Raw genomic sequence first — 21378 nt, 5'->3', positions numbered from 1 at the left:
TATGGAAATATTGAAGACGATGGACCATTCTTATGATGTGTAGCAAAATCATTTTTTTTCTTCAAGAATTTCATCGCTCACATCGATCATTAGGACTGCCGTAGAAAACCAATGCCGAACGCGTTTGACGATAGCAAAAATAACAATTGGAAACAAGTACGAACCTGCCTATGAGAGGTCTGCAGATATATTTCTTATTATATTGAAATTTTAAATAAATGAAAAATTACGCTCATAAACTTTTTGCCTCTCAAATATAGTTTTTGCTCAGAATTACTGGGTATGGAAGCGCCGCTTGTGGTATAGAGGTCCGAAGACAACAGCAATGCGACGTTCGTGTAGTGTTCAGCTCTAGCTTGAAAAGAGCAATTTTGTGAGCGTCCTCATCCCCTAGTTATTATAAACCTGTCTACAACAACCTCGTGGTTCAGGGGAGTTTTTGTGCAGACTGTGCATCGTTAGAAACATCTTTTGCAGGAGGACCTTTGGTGTGCACGGTCAGCGTGAAATTTGGGTTGAACAGCATCTTACCCGAAGACGGCTTGTGCGACTTCATCTTCTACGAGTCTTTCTACCTGACGAACAGTCCACTCGGGTGGAACGACACCGGCTTGGACCATTTCGTCGATCTGTTCTCGCATATGAACATCACTGGAATGGGTGCCTCGTTTTCACCAGCGTAAGTGCTCCCTAAACACCGAAAAAGAAAACTGCCGTTTCATAACTTACGGCAATGAACAGACTTTCTACAGAGGTGGCTTAATTGGTCGGAATAACTAACTATAGCGCTCTTTAAGGCTGCAAAGCTGATTGATTATCGTGACAGATGTGTCGATTCGTCACCGTATTGCTGATTGTTCTGTTGTTTTTTTTTGAAGTTTTCTATGTCAGCTTCGAAGATATTTTCTCCTGTAGTAAATTATTCTCCTCTCAATCTTAACGCACCCTATACCTCCTGTATCTTATAAATAAATATACGAAAAACTACCATTCCTCATGAGGTGCCAACCCTCATCTGCTTTAGCACCATAGATTTGGTTTTCCTCGCCAATGACTGCCTGCACGGCATGGTCTATGTGCTGCTGCGTTGGTGCTGCGTTAGCGCTTTAAACATCTTTCACAGCCTGTGATGAAAACGCAATGCTTGTATCAAATCGCTCGCATACGGGCTAATACTATAATATCGAACTAATGAAACCACATGTACTCTTTGATTTCTCTGGACGCTTTATACCACACGTACCTTACAATACTGCGTACTACATTAAGCAGCCAGGGAACTAATAACTTATTAAATCAGACGCTGAAACCACGTTCGCCTTGAAAAGCAAGCTGTAAAGATGTCCTTATAATGCTCCGCAAAAGTACTCTACAAATTCATTTAACATCCTCATAGTCATTATTAATGCCTTGACACGTATGGAGGTTCCTATCACTATCAGTCGTATTCATTTTGAAGTCCGTCTGAAAGTGGGACGGCTGTTTACGTTGCCCCAAATTATATTGCAGAGGATCTCGGAGAAGGGAAAAGCACGCCTAAGTGATTAATCATATGCTGCCCTCAGAATCATTGTCGAGATAAATATAGAGTTTGATTAACTTGTTTTTTTATGATGCTTTATTCCATCAGGTGTAAGAGGGTCATAAAATAATGCTACTAAGTTATTCCTTGCCGAGAAAAAAGAACAGTTGCGTTCAAGATCCACAAAGATAATGCGTTCATAGTGGGCCGGATCATGAAAGGGAAATGAATAGAAGAATAAGAATGGGGTGGAGCGCATATGGTAAGTTCTCTCAGATCACGAATGGCAGTTTACCAATATCCATCAAGAGGAAAGTATGCAACAGCTGTATCTTACCGTTACTCACCTGTTGGGCAGAAACGTGGAGGTTAACGAAAAGGGTTCAGCTTTAGTTGAAAACAACGCTACGGGCTATGGAAAGAAAATTGATAGGTGTAACCTTAAGATATAGGAAGAGGGCAGAGTGGGTGAGGAAACAAACGACTGTTGATGATATTTTAATCGAAATCATGAAATGCGTTTGGACAGGGCATGTAATGCGAAGGCAAGGCAGCCGGTGGTCCTTAAGCGTAACGGAATGATGGCTCAGTGGCTATGGTGCTCGGCTGCTGACCCGAAAGACGCGGGTTCGATCCCGGCCGCGGCGGTTGAATTTCTTTGGAGGAGAACTTCTAGAGGCCCGTGTACTGTGCGATGTCAGTGCACGTTAAAGAACCCCAGGTGGTCGAAATTTCCGGAGCCCTCCACTACGGCGTCTCTCATAGCCTGAGTCGCTTTGGCACGTTAAACCCCATAAACCAAACTAAACCAAACCAAACCAATGATTTCCAAGAGAAGACAAGCGTAGGAGGGTGGAGCAGAAAGTTAAGTGCCCAGATGAGATTAAGAAGTTTGCGGGGATACGGTGGCCGCAACTGGCGAACGAGAGGATTAATTGGAGAGACGTGGGAGAGGCCTTTGCTCTGAATTGAGCGTAGTTAGGCTGGTGGTGGTGATGGTGACGATGAACCGTCAGTTTACGGGACATTCTCCTTTTGATAATTTAGGGGGTGACTCACAGTGGTTTATAGAAATTCGGAACAAAAAATGTGAACCGTGCGTTTAAAGAGAGAAATAGGGAACTCAAAATTGTTGTCATTAGTGCTGCCGTTTTCTTGTTGTGAAAAGTTGCATGTAGCTCCGGTAAAAGCTTACGCAAAGTCTCTCTCCGGCGTCGAATGACTACAAACTTATACATGCGTTCCCTGCACTCACGCTAATGCCCGGAATGCTGCGCATTTCGACTCTTTTTTTTCGTTATGTCTACAGGAACGGCAAGCTCTTCTTCGACGTCATTAACGGAGCCCTCAAAGACGGTATCAACAATCTCATCGACAGGGAATTCGTGCACTTCGGCATTTTGAACTTGTACGGCGCCTACACCACTAAGCACACACTAACCGAATGTTTGAAGGTCCTGAAGGTACGGCTTGCGAAAGTACTTATATAGCGATGGTATCTCAGTACAACTCTGTGTGATGCCGACACGATGTTCAACATTTCTTTTTCTCTGCAGGAAATCACTGAACATCTTGGAAACGATACATATCATTATACACTTATCGGCGTGCAGTTCGACGACAGTAATGCGCAAACGCTGCCAGAACAATTTGAGCAAGTACATTTTTCCTGCTTGTTTTCACTAGCTGTGGTGAAACCTGAGAACCAACAACGCGTAACATTTGCGGCGGCAAAACTGCAAGCGCGGCAAGCATCGAAGTAGTTTGACTCCATAAGATTTCTTTGTGGCCTTCTGAAATGCGCGGGCTTATCTACAGAGTGTGACCAATGTCGTATCATCTTCCGTGTTTGGGGAGCTCTCAAACTGGTTAGGGTCCCCGCCAGCGCATTTTATGGTAGTGGTCAGAAAAAGCAACGGCAATTGTATGCATTCCAAAAAGGCCCTAAAGCAGACATAAAAACTTCTTGGCACTTATAACAGTTCAGCCAGCACACACAAGTGCACATTGTAGCCAGAAAGAGCCTCTTTGTTTAATACTTCGGATTTTTCATGACTTCCTGCACTCAGGATCTTTTCCAGCGTAGTTGAGAAAGATCAAAATTCAGCAGAGGGTATTCAGACACGCCTTGGAGCTTAAATTATACTAGCAGTGTGAAAAACCTAACACACACATCCTCCACGCTTCTTCGTGGCAGGATGCCGATCATGGTAATGGCACCTACTTACCGACCTATCGAAGAGAGACTGCTGTAGCCCAGTATTCACGAGCCTGCCAGCTGTATTGGACTCTGCGTTTGGAACTTCCCGCAACTTGGTGAACACAACCTGCAGACGCTCCGCAAACTGTAAATTGACCAAGTTCGCACACTGTTTAAAAACATCATTTGAATCCCTAAATAGAAGGCATATACCCATCCAACACTGACACATTAAAACAACATTTGTGCCAAAAGACTTTCGGGATTACGCATAGCGTTGGGACTTAAAGGAGCACTGAAGAGGAATCTGAACTAGTATTTTGACCGCTGGAACTCGATATACATGTTGTGAGCGTTCTTAGAAACTTCGAAATAATGCCCTGTGCTGCCGATTTTCTTAATTTAAATGGAATTAACATCGGGTTACCGCCTTTTTTTTTAATTCCCCGCAAACGGTGGGAGGAGTCGACCAACCTTTCAGCCAGACCCGTGCCGGCTTGCCGCTCTGCCATCGGCGGAGTGATACCTAGTGATCTGGGATAGTAAAGAGCGCACGCGTATTTTTATTTCCGTGGGCCTAATTACAGCTATGTAGTCATTGAATAGACATATTTATTCACGGAAACTTAAAGGAAAAGAAAATAAAAGCGAAAGCAATGTCTCCACGCGACTGCCTGAAAGGCACTCCATGCGTTGGTCGACTCCTCCCGCCGTATGCGGGGAATTAAAAAAAAAGTTGGGATCCGGATTTTAATTCGATTTAATTAGGGAAATCGGCCGCACAGGGCAATAAATCGAAGTTTCTAAGAATACTGGGAGCGTGTTGATCGAGTTGCAGCGGCAAAAAGACCAGTTCAGATTCCTCTTCAGTCCACCTTTAACAGAAGTTCGCTGCGCTCCTCAACAATTTCCGAAGTGGATTGGAAGCTTTAACGTTCACTCTCTATAGCGCAGTGGCACTGCTGTTGTCAATTCTGCACTCCAGCGATAGCCGTTAGTGCGGCGTTTGGAGGTATCCGCGCGCACGCCAGAGAACCGCAGTATTATATCATCAATCAATGGCGCTGATGATCGCGGATGAGTGCTCAAGGAAGGCATCCTAGTAGAATTCAAGAGGAAGAAGTGGGCTAGGGCAGGGCATGTAATGCGAAGGCAAGGTAACCGTAGGGCATTAAGGGTAACGGAGTGGATTCAAAGAGACGGCAATCGCAGCAGGCGGCGACAGAAAGTTAGGTGGGCGGATGAGATTGAGAAGTTTCCGGGAATACGGTGGCCGCAACTGGCAAAAGACAGGGTTAATTGGGGAAATATGGGAGGTGCCTTTGCCCTACAGTGGGCGTAGTCGGGCTGATGATGCTGAAACGCAGCAGCCCAGAGTGCATGAAGTAAGGGGTAGAGCGTCGCGCGTGTCATATTGGAAGCAATAACGGAACTCCAACGAAGGGGCAAGTAGCTAGGAGGACGCAGCCGTTAGATTTGTTGCGGTAATGGTTTTATTACAAGTAACGACCAAGACTAAAATAAAGTTTGAGTTCAGGCCGCTGCAACTTCTATCTGCTACATTAAACGCTTCAGTCGTGGCAGGCAGAATAAGTGACGAAAAGAAAGCCAGCGGAAACATGTACAGGGTTTCCCAGCTAACTTTAACCAATGATAAAAAAATAATATATTTGAGGTAGGACAGGGAAACCACGTACCGCCTTTGTCAAAAGAAACCGAGCAGCAGGTTTTTGCTTCTCAACCGTCTAACGGAGCCTTTATGCCACCCCTCAGGACCCAAAGATTTGAGAATTTGAGGACAAGGGCTCACCTCACTCTATACAGATTCATAGCTTAAGGGCTGCCATAAGTGCTTCGCTACGCGGCTGAGAAACAAACCACCTGTTCCCGGTTACTTTTGACAAGGGGGTACGTACACCTTTCAACCGGCTTACGCATCATAGGCAATTTTTGTTTTGCAATTAGTTAATTAGCAACAAATTTAATTTTTCTAAATGCGCAAACATTGACTTTATACGGCAAATGTGAATAGCAAAGTTGGGGCGCACCTTTAGAAACCCTCCTTGTATTTATTTGCGATAAATAAAGCCTCACGTGGATCCTTTTTCAGACCTCCAAAGAAAGTCCCCGAAATACAAAAAAAAATATCACGCGAATATCGCATTCGCGCGCCACGATTGTGCTGCTGTCAATGCTGGCTTGCGCGAACGAATTTGTAGCTGCTGGCAAGGCGCGACGACCTCATTGCTCCGGCTGGCCGATATGTCGACGGTAGTTGCGGTGCAACTTGCGCCGTCACGCTTGCAGACTGGCTCGCGCGGGCGTCGCAACCACCGCCGACATATCGGCCTGCTGGAGCAATGAGGTCGTCGCGCCTTGCCAGCAGATGATTTCGTTCACTCAAGCCAGGACTGATAGCAGCACAGTCGTGGCGCACGAATGCCCTAGTCACGTGATTTTTTTTTTGTATTTCGGGGACTTTCTTTGGAACACTGAAAAACGATCCACGTGAGGCTATCTCTATCGCAAATAAATAGAACGGGGGTTTCTAAAGGTGCGCTCCCACTTGCTATTCACATTCCGTCTAAAGTCAATATTTACGCATATAGAAAAATTATCTTAATTACTCCTTAATTAATAGCAATGCAAAAACTGCCTAGATTCGCAAGCCGGCTGGTAGCTGTATGTAAGCGGTTTCCCTGGCCTACCTCAAATGTCTTATTTTTTAACCCTTGGCTAAAGTTAGCCTGGACACCCTGTATAAGATACGTCAAAAGGGACTCGGCGGAGAATATATGCAAGTGTGCTCAGTCATATTCACGCGGACGATCACAGTAGTTATGGAAAGGTAACAGGCGTGCAAACACAGGTGTGCACTGAACGCGAGCAGCCACACAGGCAGTGAAGTGCGCTTCCCGGGCGAGCCGTCCATTGTACCACCCAGTAGGTTGATAGCAGGCGTAGCGCGTTGCTGTCTGGGGTATCACTGTTTTCACGCACTTTTTAACGTTGCCGCTAACTGCAGTACCAGTGGCGTTGAAAGGCGACCTGTTCAGTGTATTCCACAGCACCACCTCTGAAACGCTATACTGTTACCCCTCGCATGAGCAGTTTGAGTCATCTATGTATCCGCCAGCCAGCACTGCAATGCGCACTACCACAGTGGTAAACTTCGGGGGTTTACGTTCGCTTGATAGTAACTGCTGTTCTGTGCTCATAAATAACACCGAAATAGCCATCGTCGAGGAATTCTTTCAGTTCATTGAAGGTTGGATGCTTTATGCTTGTGGAAACCGAACAATCGTCGAAACAACGTCGAAGCCAACGAGATCGACTCTGGCCACCGGAGTCTCTATGACGTGCAGGTAGATAGGCCGCAGGGATTAAAACAAAAGTATTCCATGGGACGTGCACTGTAATTTCATAATTGAAAGCACACATTTAGCCGTAAGTATTTTTATTGTGAAATCATGAAATGAAGGCGCTGCGCACGCACGCATACGCTTTGGCGATTCGAAGTTAGCTCATGTTAGTAGTGTAATGACCAGTCACGAGATGGCGCCATGTATTCGTTGGTGCACCGTCGCCGTTTCACCTTTTCTTTGCTCTGTGTGTGTGTTAATAAAAATGGCAGCTTGACAGTGTGTGTCGTTTCGTTGGCTTCGTGCCAAATCCACTCAATCCGCGACGCCCAAAGATCTGGTCACCTTGCGTACTCAGCAAAATCAACAGGTTATGGGCCCAGGACGACGCATCGACCGCATTTTTGGAAGAAATGAGACGGATTTCTTTGATAGAGTGATGAAAATGTGCGACCACGTTGAAGCAGAGAACGTGAAGCGACACCACCTTCACTACGTCGTGCGGATGTCTTCGGAAGTTTAGACTGGCGCGAGCGTCGTGAAACTGTCGGGAAGAAGTGACTGACAAGTGGTGTGTGCCGGTGAAGTGAGAAGTGCGTTTTTTTTTTTGTAAGAAAGACTGACCGTCACGCTACTCCGTCGTTGCTGCAGACTCCATGTCGGGTGTGTACGGAAGACGCTTCGACTCGTCCGCTGTGAGTACAGGAAAATTGTCAGGAAGAAGTGACTGACAAAATATTTTCAGTGGGTGTAAGTGGCGAAATTTTTCGGGAAGAAGTGACTGACAAATCGTTTTCACGTACGCTAACTGAGAAACAGCTACGAAAAAGAAGTGCGTTGTCCCTCTTGCGTTCGAGGATCAGCGAACATGTCCCATTAGACGAGTTTAGACTGCCGAAGTTGTCATCAGGTAACTCTTACACATAGTCGCTAAGGGCAAGAGCTGCTCTCGTACAGAAGGGATGCTGGGAAGCGATCGTCCCCGGATTCTCGAACAGAGAAATGAACGAGCGAGAAAAGCAGACTGACAACAAGGCCTGACCTTTCAGTTCCTCATCGTCGAGGACAACTACCTGGATGACATCGGGACTTGCAGAACTGCAAAATAAGCCTGGAATACGCTGCAGGAAATGCACTCAAAGTTTGTAGTCTTGCATATACTTCAGTTGTTGCGCGATTTTTTCAATGTAAATATGAAGAGAGACGCGTCAATGCAAGATTACCTGGGAAGATTGATGGTGCTGCAAAGGAAGTTGTCAAGTGCAGGCCATGCATTTACAGACAGAGAGGTTGCATTAGTGATGCTAATGGGCCTTCCTGATTCATATGAACCGCTCATTCTGAACTTGGAGCAAGACGAACAAACCCTCTCGACCAAAGCAGTGAAGACTAGGCTGCTGATCGAAGAAAAGAGGAAGCTGCGTCGTGATGAAGATCGGTTAAGCGACGAAGAGAGTCACACAAGGGCACCAGTCACTGAAGCTCGATTAAGGACTGACAGCAAGCAACCCAATGAGAAGGTGCATCATCAACTCACTGTCCAGAAGGATGAGAAGGTTCGTCACTGCACCTTAAGTATGCAAAAGAAGGTGCGATACCTTGCTTGTGGCAAAATTGGTCATATAGCCATAGATTGTGGCAAGTTTCAAGATGAAGGGGATGACCAAAAGAAGAGAAATTCATCACAGGCAAATATTACAACATAGAAGGCTTTATGTGCCAAAATTGTGATAACAGCGTCTGCTCATGTGTGGCATCTTGATTGCGGTGCTACAGATCACATGACATCGCACAAGGAAGAGGTCACTGATTCCAAGCCATGGGAGTCAGGAGTGGAAACTGCAAATAAAGAATCCATGAGTGTCATGGGGAAAGTGAAAAGTTCTGATTCAACTATCTGAAGAGTGTGGTGGGTCATTCATTACGCTAGAAGATGTCCTTTATGTGCCCGAATTGAACGGCAACCTTCTATCAGTCGGAAGAATTGAAGAGCGAGGTTTGCACGTGGCGTTCGCCGGGGGCAAAGCCGAAGTTACAAAGGACACTGGTGAGCTGATTCTTACTGCAACTCGAGAAGGACGACTGTACTCTGTTGAAGAAGAAATTACGTCGACGAAGATGGCAAAGAAAAAAGACACAGCTTTGTGGCACAGACGACTAGGCCACCTTCACCAGGATGCTGTTCCACGTCTCTCCGGAGCTAGTGAAGACCCTGTGAAGGACAAATGTGACAGATGTTGTCTGGGGAAGCTAAGGCGAAGCAGTTTCCCAAAGGGCGAGGCAACACGGGCTAAGGTTCCACTGGAGCTGGCGCATTCAGATGGGGTTGGAAAGTTCACACCAACGACAAAAGGGGACTCCAATTACTTTGTTGCCTTCACGCACGACTAGTACAAATATACTGTTGTGTACCCCATGAAGGCCAAGAGCGGAGTGCTTGAGAAGTTTGAGCACTGCAGACGCATGGCGGAAAATTTGCACAACACGAAGGTGAAGACCTTGCGCAGTGACAATGGAGGAGAGTACACAAGCAAAGAGTTCAACGAGTACCTGGCCAAGCTTGGCATAAGGCACGAGCTGACCATTCCTGGCACACCTGAGCAGAATGGAGTCGCAGAGAGAATGAACCAAACGTTGGTTGGCATGAGGAGGGGCCTTCTCATCGAATCAGGTGTCACCAAAAGGCTTTGGGCTGATGCAAGTCACATCAGAAACAAGTGCCCATCGAAGGGGATTGGAGGAGAGTCACCATAAGCTCTGTGGACACGGGGAGAAGTGAACCCGGAGCACTTAAGAATGTTTGGGTGCAGAGCACGGAGTGTGCGAAACAGACGCTGCAAGGCGACCAAGATGGGCCCGAAAGCAGAAGAGTGCATTTTGGTCGGTTACCCAGAAGGAGTGAAGAGGTACAAGCTGTGGAACCAGAAGGAAGATCGCTTCTTTGTAAGTCGAGACGTTACCTTTGCAGAAGAGTCCTTCCCATGCAAGCTTACCGAAATTGCAAATAGCAAGACTGACGCACATAGCGACACTGATTGCACAGTCATGTTACAAGTTGAAGACAGCTTGAGCGAGCCACATGATGTTGGTAGTTTAGATCGCAATGATACTGATTACAACTATGCTGAAGAAGTTGGCTCATCAGCTGATGAAGATGAGGCAACTACGCGGGACGAAGGAGCTACGCATCGACTGTCCAGCATGGCAGATTGTAGTACGCAGGCACTAAGACGGTCGAAAAGACTAGCAAACAAGAAATCACGTCAAAAGGAACGTCACGGCTGCTGCATAGCCAGGCAAAACAGCCAAAGAGGTCCAGAAACTCTACATGAAGCCTTATCGGCACCAGACAAGGAGGAATGGAAAGCAGCTATACAGAGTGAACTCGACAGCCTCGAAGCTTCCAATACATGGGAGCTAGTGCCACGACCGAAAGACAGACAAGTCTTAAAATGCAAGTGGGTGTTCCGCAAGAAGTACAACGAAAATGGTGACCTTGAGCGATACAAAGCACGGTTAGTTGCATGCGTATAATCACAAGTGAAAGGTACCGATTACAAGGAAACCTTCTCTCCTGTAGTGAAGCTTAAGTCCATCAGAACACTGCTGGCCATAGCAGTTGAGAAAAATTGGAAGATCCACCAGATCGACATCACGGCAGCATACTTAAATGGTATTCTGAAGGAGACCGTCTACATGGAACTACCGCAACCTTTGAATGACTGTAAGAAGGATGAAGTCTGCCTTCTGAAGAAGAGCCTTTACGGGCTACGACAGTCTGGAAGGGAGTGGAACCTTGCTTTGGACAAAATGCTCAAGTCAGAAGGGATGACAAGGTCAAAAGCTGAACCCTGTGTTTATATCGAGAAGGAGACGAACCTCATCGTAGGAGTCTACGTTCATGACTTGCTGATCATAGCAGAAGATGAGAAAGAGATTGCCGACTTCAAGAGCCGCTTGGGTCAAGTATTTGATGCAAAAGCCGGCCAGCCACGTTCTTTCCATGCAACTGCAAAAAGAAAGAGATGGAAAACTAACACTCGACCAGACGGCCTACGCTAACGACATACTGGAGACGTCTGGCATGTCAGACGCAAAGGCAGCATCGTACCCTTTGGATCGTGGAAGCAAGTGCAAAAGTGGAGACAACAATAACCCATCAAATGAGGACCTACCTCGCACTTGCAGACAAGCAATTGGTGCATTGCTTTACCTCGCCGGAGGCACAAGGGCGGACTTGGCTTTTGCGACTACTTACATGAGCCATTTCAATGAACATCCCACAGAAGAACATTGGAATGGGATAAAGCATATTCTTCGCTATGTGAAACACGCAAAGAATAATGCACTAGTCTACCAGAGGACTGGGAAGTGCATACAAGCCTTTTGCGACGCAGACTGGGCTAGTGACAAGGCTGACAGGAAGTCATTCAGCGGGTAAGTGTTCACGCTATCTGGTGCTGCGATTTCCTGGAGTAGCAAGATTTGGTTTGGTTTTATTGGGATTTAACGTCCCAATGCGACTGAGGCTATGAGAGACGCCGTAGTGAAGGGCTCCGGAAATTTCAACCACCTGGGGTTCTTTAACGTGCACTGACATCGCACAGCACACGGGCCTCTAGAATATCGCCTTCATGAAATTGTGCCGCCGCAGCCGGGATCGAACCCGCGTCTTTCGGGTCAGCAGCCGAGCGCCGTAACCACTGAGGCACCGCGGCGGGGCGGAGTAGCAAGAAGCAGCGAAGCACTGCATTGACAACAGTGGAAGGAGAATATATAGCAATGTGTCACGCTACAAAAGAAGTAATGTGCTTCCAAAATTTCATGAAGAAACTTAATGCGCACGAATTCATGCACGAACCACAGATTTTAATGGCTGACAACCAGGGTGCAATTGCGCTTACGAAAAGCCAAGTTACTTCAGAAAGAAGCAAACACATTGACGTCAAGTGTTATTTTCTGACAGAAAAGGTCGAAGAGGGAAAGTTACAACTCTAGTACATCGAGTCGTCTAAGAACTGTTCTGACCTCTTCACTAAGGCTTAAATGGAAGAACGACTCTCAAGCACTGTCAATGTTTGGGCATCAAAAGTGTGGGCGCAATGACCTTCCATTAAGGGGGAGTGTTATTAGTGTAATGACCAGTCACGAGATGGCGCCATGTATTCGTTGGTGCGCTGTCGCTGTTTCACCTTTTCTCTGCTATGTGTGTGTGTTAATAAAAAATGGCAGCTTGACAGTGTGTGTCGTTTCGTTGGCTTCGTGCCAAATCCACTCAATCCGCGACTCCCAAAGATCTGGTCACCCTGCGTACTCAACAAAACCAACAGCTCATACCCTCCAAATCCTCTAAGCCGGTTCGTCGACTTGGACGGCTTTGAACCGAATGCGTTCCATGGCTTCCTGGAGGAGCGCAAAATCATCGTTTGAGTCGAATGTTCTCCAAATAGGCGGTACTTCAAATATCCCTATAGCAGGAGTATTATTACAATATCATATCTCACCATTATTTAATAGGGGGAGAGCAGAGAGCATGGAGTTTAGTTTGCGAGATCTTAAGTGGGATAGCGTCCTCACTGAAGCGCTTTGACTTGATTTCATATTTTATTCGTTTTTATGAACTCTTACTAAAGTGTGCGCGCCAGTCAGAAACGTCACTAACTGCCGTTTCGAGGAACTGATTGTAACCGAATAAAAACAGAAGAAAGTGCTATCTTTCTTGTTTTCTCAAAATTTCTCCGCTCCAGAAAATAATGTTTCCCGCTGTTTTTTTTTCTTGCCTTCACATCCAGTGCCCGGCCGTTTAACCCTTTTCAAAGCTTCACGCATATTGTTATCAAGCACATATTAGAGCCTTGAAACTCCTATATTTGGCAGCGATATCTATATTTACCTAACGGGGCGTCTTCCACTGAAGTAAATCCGATTTATGGATTCCGCGGCGCTAGAATCATATAGCGGTGCATGTAACGGCTCAAACCTAATTAGCTCGCTTCATTTTTTACTCTGCAGGACTGTGTTCAAACCCACCATATATATCGACATCACCCATGTGTCACAACCAGACTATCCACAGTGCCGGACACTGCCGATGACGATGCTCCGGTGTCCTTACCGTGAGGAGTGCAACGAGCGGACGATTGTAAGTTTGTTATCTTTCCATTACATGGAAAAAATTGCAATTTTCTCTTGTTTTATAAAAAAAAAATTGTGGGGGCTTAGCTTTGGTTAAGCGTGGTAGGTTTCGAAAACAAATGCGCTGCGCCTCCAACTGAAGGAACGCAATGCGCCGCGTCCACGGTGGCCGCCTCTACAGGTCACGCGTGTCTACGGGCTACCGCTGCGCGACGACTCAAAGCGTCTTCGGTAATTTTTTGATATTTTGTTTTTGATGTTGTTGCGACTGAGAGAAAGAAAACATAATCTACAGCTGGTATGACGTCACAGCGCCAGTAGCGCCACAGGTGCGCAGCGCGGCAAACACACACCGTAACTGCAGCCAGGTTCTCTGAAGGAGCGAGTCGGTCGCCCATAATCTACAGCTGGTATGACGACACAGCGGCAGTAGCGCCACAGGTGCGCGGCGCGGCGTAAGTGCAGCCGTGCTATCTGAAGGAGTGAGTTGGTCGCCCATATTCACTCCGCTGAAGGTCAAACGTAACTGCAGCCGGGTCACGCGAAGGCTTGAAAGTGCGAGTAGTATTGCTTTCGCAATAAAAGCTTTATTCGGGCATAACGGACATCGGAGCTAGGGTGCGGCTACGGAGCTTCAAGATGAGAGGGGCGACGTAGAGCAGCATTCACCAAGAGGTTGTTGTGGCTCAGCAGAGCTTAGGTCGCTTTTTAGTGATTGGTTTTTGGTTTTTGAGAAAAGGAAATAGCGCAGTGCCTGTCTCACGTATCTTGGCGCACACCTGAACCGCATTGTAAAGGAAGGGAGGAAGGTAGGAGTGAAAGAAGGGAGCCAGAGAGGTGCCGTAGTGGAGGTCTCCGGAATAATCTCGACCACGTGGGGATCTTTAACGTGCTCTGACATCGCACAGCACACGGGCGCCTCTTGCGTTTCGCCTCCACCGAAACGCGACCGCCGCGGTCGGGTTCGAACCCGGGTACTCCGGCTCGGTAGACGAGCGGCTTACCACTGAGCCACCGCGGCGGGTAAGCAAAGGTTCGGGCCAAGCATTCCGGCTCCGAGCGAGCTTTACACCTCGGGGTCGTCGTCTTCTTTTACCACAGTTCACCACTGTGAGCGAGAGTGGTTTAAGTAACTAATGCGTCTCCCCCAGGTTGCGTCAGAATATAACTTAGTAGTAGCTCTTTCACGGAATAAGAAAGTTACTCTCAGAAGTTAAACAATACTTGAGAAAGAATTCTCAATTATAGTTTTGCGAAAAAAAGAATAAAACAAAAACATGATGGCATATATCTAGGAAACCAGCAATAAAAAATTGGCAGTGGTTTATCTCTTGTTAGACCTGGAGGATTGCGAAAGCAACGAGGAGAGAGAGAGAGAGAGGCGATGGAGAGCGCGCGGCAGCATCGTCGACCCCGGCATGCTAGCTATGCGCCGCTACTGCGCATGCGCAACTGGCGTGCGCGGCGGCGGCACCTCTGAGTCACCCGCGCAGCGACGGCGGTGGAGCGCCAGGTGTGCGCCGTGTGACGTCACCGCTCCTAGCGCATGCGCAGTATGGCCTTTCTTCAGCTCCGCGAAATGGCTCGGCGACTCGCGTAGTGTTCTTTTCGTAACAAATATTCAATGGTCAAGACGCTGTTCATGATGCCCGCTGTTACATCCAGATGTCATACATACACTTCTAGCTGCAAGTTTTGCCTTTTTTTTCGTTCTTTCTGTTTTGGTGCTCGTCACGCAAGCTTTTGGAAGGTGCAGGAGTGGCGTGGCTTCGTTCAGGAAGGAAAGAAGGGAAAACTTTATTTTCGCTAATGGTTTTTCCTGCGGTTTGGGGGCATCTTCAGAGACATCTTGGTTCTACCCCCAGGAGCCTTCTCTGTCGAAGTCGTCCGCCTCTAATCAGTGGTCGGTTGCCCTCAGTCCAGGGCTCCGCTGGCCACTGCCGCCCGTTGAGCTCGCTGTACCAGACCTTGTTGGTCTTCACAGCGGTCGCTGGACAGCAGAGTCTCCCACTACTCAAATTCCAAACTGTGCTCTTGAAGGTTTATCTTTTTCGAGGAAGAAAATGGTACGGAGGCCTGGGGCAAATTCAGGAATGTACCGGTCAACTACATGATGCGGTCGAAAAGCAATGCTGTTAACACAACGGATGTCATTAGTAAAAAAAGTTTTCTACATCACCGCAAACTTAATCACCACATTGTACTATCTAATGAGCTGGTCTGGCTTACCCACTCTAAGCAAGCAAGCACTGTGGTGTTATATCAAGAGAGGCGTGGGTATTATTAACATTGGCACATCTACTTGCTGTATTGCGGTGGGTACTTGATACTGACCGGTCTCATCCACCTCCAAAGATTAACGTGCGGGAAAAAAGGAACAAAGTAAGCATACGTTGATTAGTAACAGATGATGCCTGCTAAGTAATTTAAAACTTCAATGGTATACCGAAAAAATCTGCTCTTAAAGAAGCTAGTGCAAGGATAGAATGTCGGAATGTCATAGCTTCTTCTAGGTATAAGTTTGGAATATGTCTGGTTATTACCTAGGGAGAAAAAATGCAGTGAATTGAATGAAGTGTACATAAAGTTGAGACATTCCAGACGACGATGTGCTGCAAGATTAGTGAGGTCTAGTTGGGGAATAAAATTAGACTGTATCAATATATAGCGCGTTAAACTGTGTCGTCTGGTCACATTGGCCAGACTCACCGTGTATAAAAGGAAGCACAAGGCCATAAAGTAGTTCTTCCCTGTTCCAGACAGTGTCAGCCTCCAGCATGTAACTGGATGAAGTAGACGAAGAAAAATCCTTGTCAAATCTGCGAACAAAACGCGCAGCCGCCTCCATAACAGATTCTAGTTTCTTGATACCAAAAAATATTTTGAAGTGTGTAAGGGATCGGTAGTGTACGCGGGGTCATCGGAACGCGGCTGGGGGCGCTCAAAGCGAAGCGTCTCCTTTCTTGAAACGCGACCGCTCGCGAACGCTCGCCGTGTCCCCCCACCCTGCGGAACCGATTCGCGCACGTGCTGGCACGAATGTGTATTTGTGTTTGTTTTTATGTTTATTTAGTGGTGGAGAGGGTGGTTTTACGTTGTTGAAGCCGGAGGGCTGGCCATGCCCTTGAAGAACCAATCATGTTGAGAGCACAACATGATTGGAAGCTACGAAATGTGGGCCGGGCCTTTAGGGCTTTAAAACGGGGCCCCGGAGCTGAAAGCAGGGTTCTGCGCTAAAGTGAGATGCCATGCATCTTCGGCTATGCGGAGTAGGGGCCTCCCCTAGTTTTAGCCAGATCCACTTTTTGTTGTTGTATATCTTTTTGCGCGTTAATTTGTCTCGAGTGCCTGAGCTTGTGTCTATTGTAAATTGCTCTACATAAACTGTACATAAGTATTCCCTTTATCCCTGCATCTGTACTCATTGAGAGACCGTCTCTGACGGGGCACCCCTGGTGCGAAGGAACGCTTCAGTCTTCGAGTTAAACCAACCGTCTCTGGCGGGGCACCCCTGGTGCGAGGAAGAGAGGGAACCTGTGAAATTTACTAAGTGAAAAGCCCAGAACCGCCTTTGAACATTTTAAAATGGCGATTTCTCCACTGTGAACCTGAGAAAAAAATTTGCAGTGTTTACTTCGCGCAAATTGAAATGCATGTCTTCCATTTTTTCTCCCATTTCACTGCAAAAGGTGAAAGCCATGAATAGACAGGACAGAGAGAAATGGCGCCGGGATACTCCTCATTTCGCCATATCCTTCTCGATGCGGGGCCACTGGTACGCGCCAGCAAACATGGCGGCCCCGGTTGAAGACATTGGCCTCTTCAAGCCTTGCCGACCGCTCCAATTTTCTTTCGACTTTGCTCCCAGTTTGGTAAATTTCGTTCCGTCAACTTGTCGATGATGCATACGAAATTTACTCCGAACTTTATTCGTGAGCATAGGACAGCGGGCGTTTATAATTTTATAAAGCATGATGCTATTCCCTTTTGCTAACGCAACGCTTAGCCAGCAGCTAAACTGAACAAACAAATGTGCGGCATGCTATTCATATACATCTATTATAATGTGAGGTGAAAGATCGCCCTTCCGAAAATTTACTTCTACTTTTCTCTTTACTTTAGGCGTCACACTGCGTGAATGATTTGGGATAAATTTCTACAGGCTCTACAGTCATATTTTGCCACTGGAGTCAGCATTCCGCAACTGGAGCAAAAATCATCTGCTCTTTATTTTTTAATGAGGGGCGGAATTTCATATCACAGGTCTACTGTGAAACATATGTGAGTGGCTTAGCTGAAAAGGTAAGTAAATAAAGCAGAAGCCATCAGAAAATGCGGCATACAAAAAGAAAGAAGACTTAAAGAAAAACACCCAGCGCGGTGATCGGAGCTGTGTAGTGGCCCTTTTCGTCATCACCCTAATTCATGTAGCCAGGATTTTCAAGACTTCCAACAATTTCTGCGAAAGATATAAGGACCCCCATTCTGTGCTAAAATGAATGGCAAAATGTGGGGCGACCTTCATTCTCAAGCCTGTTTCTTTTGCAGCTCTGCAATACACCTTTTGGATCAAACAAGAGATATGACCGCGTAATGGCTAGCGAATACGCTTTCAATCCTGTGACCCGCTTTATGATGGTATTCGACTCTAATTTTGCCCTGAAGGAGAAGGTAAGTGTTGCTCAGAATTCTTCTCTGTGCTTGTCTGCCGAGCCGGAGTACCAGGGTTCGCACCTGACCGCGGCTGCCGCGTTCGATGGAGGCGAAACGCAAGAGGCGCCCGTGTGCTGTGCGATGTCAGTGCACAATAAAGATCCCCAGGTGGTTTAAATTATGTTGCAGACCTCCACTACGGCACCTCTTTCTTCTTTCATGCCCACCTTCCTCCCTTCCCTTACGGCGCGGTTCCGGTGTCCACGGAGATATGTGAGACAGATAGTGCGCCATTTCTTTTCCCCAAAAACCAATTTACCAGTCAGTTAACCAAAGTTTGCATTGAAAGACAGGTTATCCCTTTAATTTGTTGCCGCCTTAAATTTTTATGCATGTGTAATTTTTCCCGCGGTTAAGTTTGAGCACAACTTTACGTTGAGGACAGAGCGCTATGCGGAAGGATATCTCTGTCGAGACAAAAAAAAAAACACGGCCTCTTCCACATCGTATAGTGTGAAGAAGTGTGTGGCCCTTCACTGTAGCCCTGTGACTGAGCTCAGCTGGCTGCTAGAAACAAATTGCGGATTTATCTGAGTTGAGAGATTTTGTTTTCATTGTAATTATGATTCAATCCGATATGATGCAGTAATTCATTAGTCTATGCTAGTTACGCCTGATATAACTGCTTTAAGAACGTTGATCCTAGTGTGATCTGGTAGTGCGCCCTTACAGTATATATAGTGTCCATAGACTTCTGTCTATAAAGTCTATAGACAAATCCTGGAGAACAGTCTATAGGCAATACAGATGCCATAGACTGTCTATAGAAGATCCATAGATGCATGACCATTCTCTTTTAGTAGGCTTTTTCTGTGGACAGTCTACAGACTATGAATAGACAAAGACACAATATCTTTATGAAGTGAATAGAGTCAATGAGAAGTCTGTAGACTGCCTATGACTATTTTTTAAGGGCGGCTTGGAAGTGGTGCTCTGCTGTTGCTGCTGAAAACAGCTGCGGTTGTTTTCAGATACCTAACAGTGCAATAAATCGACACGATGAAGAAGATACTAATCAGACCTCAAGTAAAACCTACGGACTACGTGTGGAAATCACTCTATTGGCGAAACCGGCCGTTGAATCAAAATTCAACCACGTGATCGGGTGAACTATTTAAAGTCGATTGTTCGTAGAAGCCGTACAATCCAATGACCGCTATTGCCCTGTAATAGCGAGTTGTTTTTATATCGTAAGTCAACCACTCATACCCGAGAAATATTAGATGCACCACACATAAAAAACACAAGCCTACCTGCAACGGTACTTAATGAATAGCGCTGCTGCAAAAGAAGGTAGCGTATTCTTGGAAGTTCGAACTTACTGAACGGATTCCTTTTGCCTTTCCATTTTATGCTAGTGGCAAGAAGAAGAAAGAAATATGCTGCCACACGATTAAATTCTGTATATTTTGTGTGGGTGATTTTTATTGTCTTTCTGAGTAAGAAACTTGCAAGCCAGTGCTTTGCGTGCTTCAGGTTTTCACTCTGTTCTGCGGCTCTGTCATAGCAACTAGCCCACACGGCAACGTGAACGCATCGGGCTTTTCTGATTTCGCCTGCGGGGATGGCGACATTGCTGGGAGTCTTTTTTCAGAACTCTTGAGTCATTAATCTGTCATCCACGCAATTCCAGATTTGCAGGGCGAGGGAAGAGTTCCCGGACTTGCAATTCGGCATAGCCGTCTACGACATTGAGTACGACTCTGACGATGCGCCCTGCCCCAGAATGAGTTTCGAAAGTGGCATCTTCAATCGTCTGAAGCTCATCAGAACGCTGCTGGAATTTGTCCACTCACAAAAACGCCAGTTTACTTCGTACTGTCTCAACGATCCGTGGCCCTGAGACAAGCGCTTCGACTCTAGACCTGCAGTGTCTCTACATCAGGCACTCATAAAAGTTTTGCTTAATGTACTGTTATCTCAAGAAACTACCATAATCGTTTACGAACATACCTGTGTTCCGAATTAAAAAAAAAATGTTTTACAAAGCGTCAAAAGCGAGGACTTCAGTTCAGATGACATCATCAAAAGTGACTTATTGGTGAAATGTCCCCTCTCTATGGTTGACATTGGTGAAAACAGCGCGAAAGAAGAAGCCCGAAGGCGAAACGAGGAAGTGACAGGAAAGAGCGCTGACTGAAAACTGAATTTATTGAGCGAAACTCGCGCAATATATAGGAAGGCAGTGCCAAAGATAGTCAGATGCAGTCAACGTCACATGGTGCAAAGAGCCATAAAAGCGATAAAAACAAAACAAGGTGAAAAAGCTAACAGTGAACTGAATATCAAAAGGGATGGTAACAAAATGAAAACTACACTCAATGACTATACACAGTTAATGTCACATGGTGTAAGGAGCCATAAAAGCGATAAAAACATAACAGGGTGAAAAGGCTAAAAGTCAGCAGAATCTCAAGGGGATGGTAACAAAAAAATACATGATGACTTAAACAGTTAATGTCACAAGGTGTAAAGAGCCATAAAAACCGATAAAACATCCATAGCAGGTAACAAGGGTAAAACCGATAAAAAATGACGAAATGGAATTGTGGAAAGAATAAAAACTAACTGAATGTAACAACGTATGGCTAAAAACATGCACAGACCTTAACAATAAAACGATGTAACAGTGACACTCAACGATTGAAACACGCGTAGTCAACAATAAAAATTTAGCAATGTTGTTCCAAAAAGGCAAGTTCACTCCTGTACAATGATTTTGACGCGTCACTGACACATTCCAAGCCCTTTCTTTTTATAAAGAAAGCCTCCTTCAACTCCCGGGCTACGCTGTCTCTACTCCTATCAAGAACAATAGTGTCGCGTAATCGAGGCATGCATTTACAATCTTTGCAATGAAGCGCTAGATTAGAGCCAGTGCCTTTTTCGAGTGAGCGCTCATGTTCCCTTAAACGTTCGTTCAGGCACCTTCCGGTTTGACCAATATAAACTTTGTCGCATGTAAGCGGAATCTGGTAAATCACACCTTCCCTACACCTGACGAACATGTTGGCATGCTTTACGCCACAGGTTTGCTGTCTTTGCTTTTCATTATTTATCCTGTGACACAACGTAGCTAGCTTGCAAGGGGCAGAAAAGACTACGGGAATCTCATATTTATTTGCAACCTTTTTCAAATTATGTGCTACACGGTGGGAATACGGGATAACGGCAGGCCTCACCCTCCTATTGCTTTCCTGAGTAACGTTTTTCTTCTTGCCTTTAACTTTCTGAAGCAGAGCTTCAGTCACTGCCGAAATCACAGTCTGCGGAAAACCTGCCTGTATTAACCGTGCGGTCTGCAGTTGGAAGCTCTCTTGCATGCAATGCTCGCATGATTTTGTTAGTGGAGATCCTAATCCTGATGTGGCTATGGCTCTTTTAACTGTTTTTGAGTGAGCTGACTCGTAGGACAACAGCTCTTTTTGACTTCGAGGCTTGTACAT

At 46.1% G+C, this 21378-nt stretch overlaps 1 protein-coding gene across 1 annotated transcript; it reads left to right on the top strand.

Moving 5' to 3' along the window:
• Window positions 1–491: 491 nt before the first annotated feature.
• On the top strand, window positions 492–19775 carry LOC149348385 (uncharacterized). The gene is made up of 7 exons (XM_089541741.1): window positions 492–679; window positions 2832–2985; window positions 3079–3176; window positions 13097–13226; window positions 16909–17091; window positions 17768–17890; window positions 19566–19775. The coding sequence occupies exons 1-7, from the start codon at window positions 642–644 to the stop codon at window positions 19773–19775; spliced, it is 936 nt and encodes a 311-aa protein (XP_089397867.1). The 5' UTR covers window positions 492–641.
• The last annotated feature ends 1603 nt before the right edge of the window (window positions 19776–21378 follow it).

The sequence above is a fragment of the Amblyomma mixtum genome, chromosome 4, assembly GCF_055824585.1.
Source record: "Amblyomma mixtum isolate Tamu chromosome 4, ASM5582458v1, whole genome shotgun sequence".
Taxonomy (NCBI): domain Eukaryota; kingdom Metazoa; phylum Arthropoda; class Arachnida; order Ixodida; family Ixodidae; genus Amblyomma; species Amblyomma mixtum.
The sequence above is the reverse complement of the archived record's forward strand: the minus strand, read 5'-3'. Positions and strand labels throughout refer to the sequence as shown.

Excerpts from the sequence above, each read along its gene's own strand:
- LOC149348385 (XM_089541741.1), top strand. The coding sequence starts at position 642 with ATGAACATCACTGGAATGGGTGCCTCGTTTTCACCAGC. Across the intron at positions 680-2,831 it reads GGTGCCTCGTTTTCACCAGC|GAACGGCAAGCTCTTCTTCG; the intron begins GTAAGTGCTCCC and ends TTATGTCTACAG. Across the intron at positions 3,177-13,096 it reads ACGCTGCCAGAACAATTTGA|GACTGTGTTCAAACCCACCA; the intron begins GCAAGTACATTT and ends TTTACTCTGCAG.